General features: G+C 31.7%; 1 protein-coding gene across 1 annotated transcript; it reads left to right on the forward strand.

Annotated features, from left to right (window-relative positions):
* Positions 1 to 363: 363 nt before the first annotated feature.
* On the forward strand, positions 364 to 955 carry LOTGIDRAFT_104919 (hypothetical protein; the record flags this gene model as incomplete). The annotated part of the gene is made up of 2 exons (XM_009057238.1): positions 364 to 557; positions 853 to 955. Coding segments are annotated over 2 exons (297 nt in total), but the record flags the coding sequence as incomplete, so codon positions are not given.
* Positions 956 to 1,277: the final 322 nt, after the last annotated feature.

Genomic DNA, 1,277 nt, shown 5'->3' on the forward strand with positions numbered 1-1,277 from the left:
AATCCAATAATTTACAATTTGATCCAGGTAGTCCAATGTTACCTAGACGAAAGAGAGAAGGTAAGTCCTTCAAGTAACTCAATGTCACCTGCAGAATCTAAAGTGTTGTTAAGAAGCAATAAGAGGTTACCTAGCCAACCACTTTGGCCTGCTTATATCTCAATAGATTTACTGATAGTGAGCTTTATTCTGCTAAAAGATTTCAATTCAGTCAAACCCTCAAACCTAGCTACATTTGTGACTTCTGTAATTCCATTAAACTCTATATACAATTGTGACATAATGCAAAGAGCACATGTTAGTGTCCTAATACAAATACAAAGACTTAAACCTTTTTGAGTCATTTTGATATCTTTCTTCTCAGGTAACACCACATACTTATGGGAATTTTTACTACAATTACTACAAAATCCTGAAACTTGTCCAAGAATCATCAAATGGACTAGTCGTGAAAAGGGAATATTTAAGTTAGTAGATTCGAAGGCTGTCTCAAGGTTATGGGGTTTACATAAAAATAAACCAGATATGAACTATGAAACTATGGGTAGAGCTATGAGGTAGGTAACTATATTTTCATCAAATTGAATAGTGCTATACAGTATGAGTAAAATGTTGCCATGGTGATGATCCAAAAATGTTTTGTTGTAATTGACAAAAACTTATAAAAGAAAATCTTAGAGAGTCTTAATTAATTCTGATTCCCTTATCAGCGGGAAACAGAAAAAGAGTAGGCCAATGTCACTGTTTTTGTTTTCTCAGTGGGCAGTAAATAAGCCAATAAATAATTCAACCTTAAAGAAATAATAATGGGAGACAACTCTAGTTAATATTCAAACTAATTATCTTTTTCAGATATTACTACAACAGGGGTATTTTAAATAAAGTAGATGGACAACGATTAGTTTATCAGTTTGCTGAAGTTCCTAAGTCTATTGTGGAACTTGATTGTTCTTAGGTTGCCTAAGCGAAACTTAAATTTCATGATAATTTTACAGACAATACACAAAAACAAAGTAGTCTCTGCTCATTTGAGAAACCAATAGCATACATAATGGATTTCATTTACAAACAAATGTATGCTAAGAAGTGAATTCATCCTAAAGAAAACTCTGTATAATATTAAGAAATTTGTATATTTGATATTAACAAATCACTGTTACGTGGTGCAGAAAATTCATCGAAATTCCCTTGGTGGAACATTTTAGGACATTCTTCTTATTAGAGTGTTGAAATATAATCTGAAAGGATCTGAATTTTAGATGAAGTATAATAAGTGT

The sequence above is a fragment of the Lottia gigantea genome (genome assembly GCF_000327385.1).
Source record: "Lottia gigantea unplaced genomic scaffold LOTGIsca_3, whole genome shotgun sequence".
Taxonomy (NCBI): domain Eukaryota; kingdom Metazoa; phylum Mollusca; class Gastropoda; family Lottiidae; genus Lottia; species Lottia gigantea.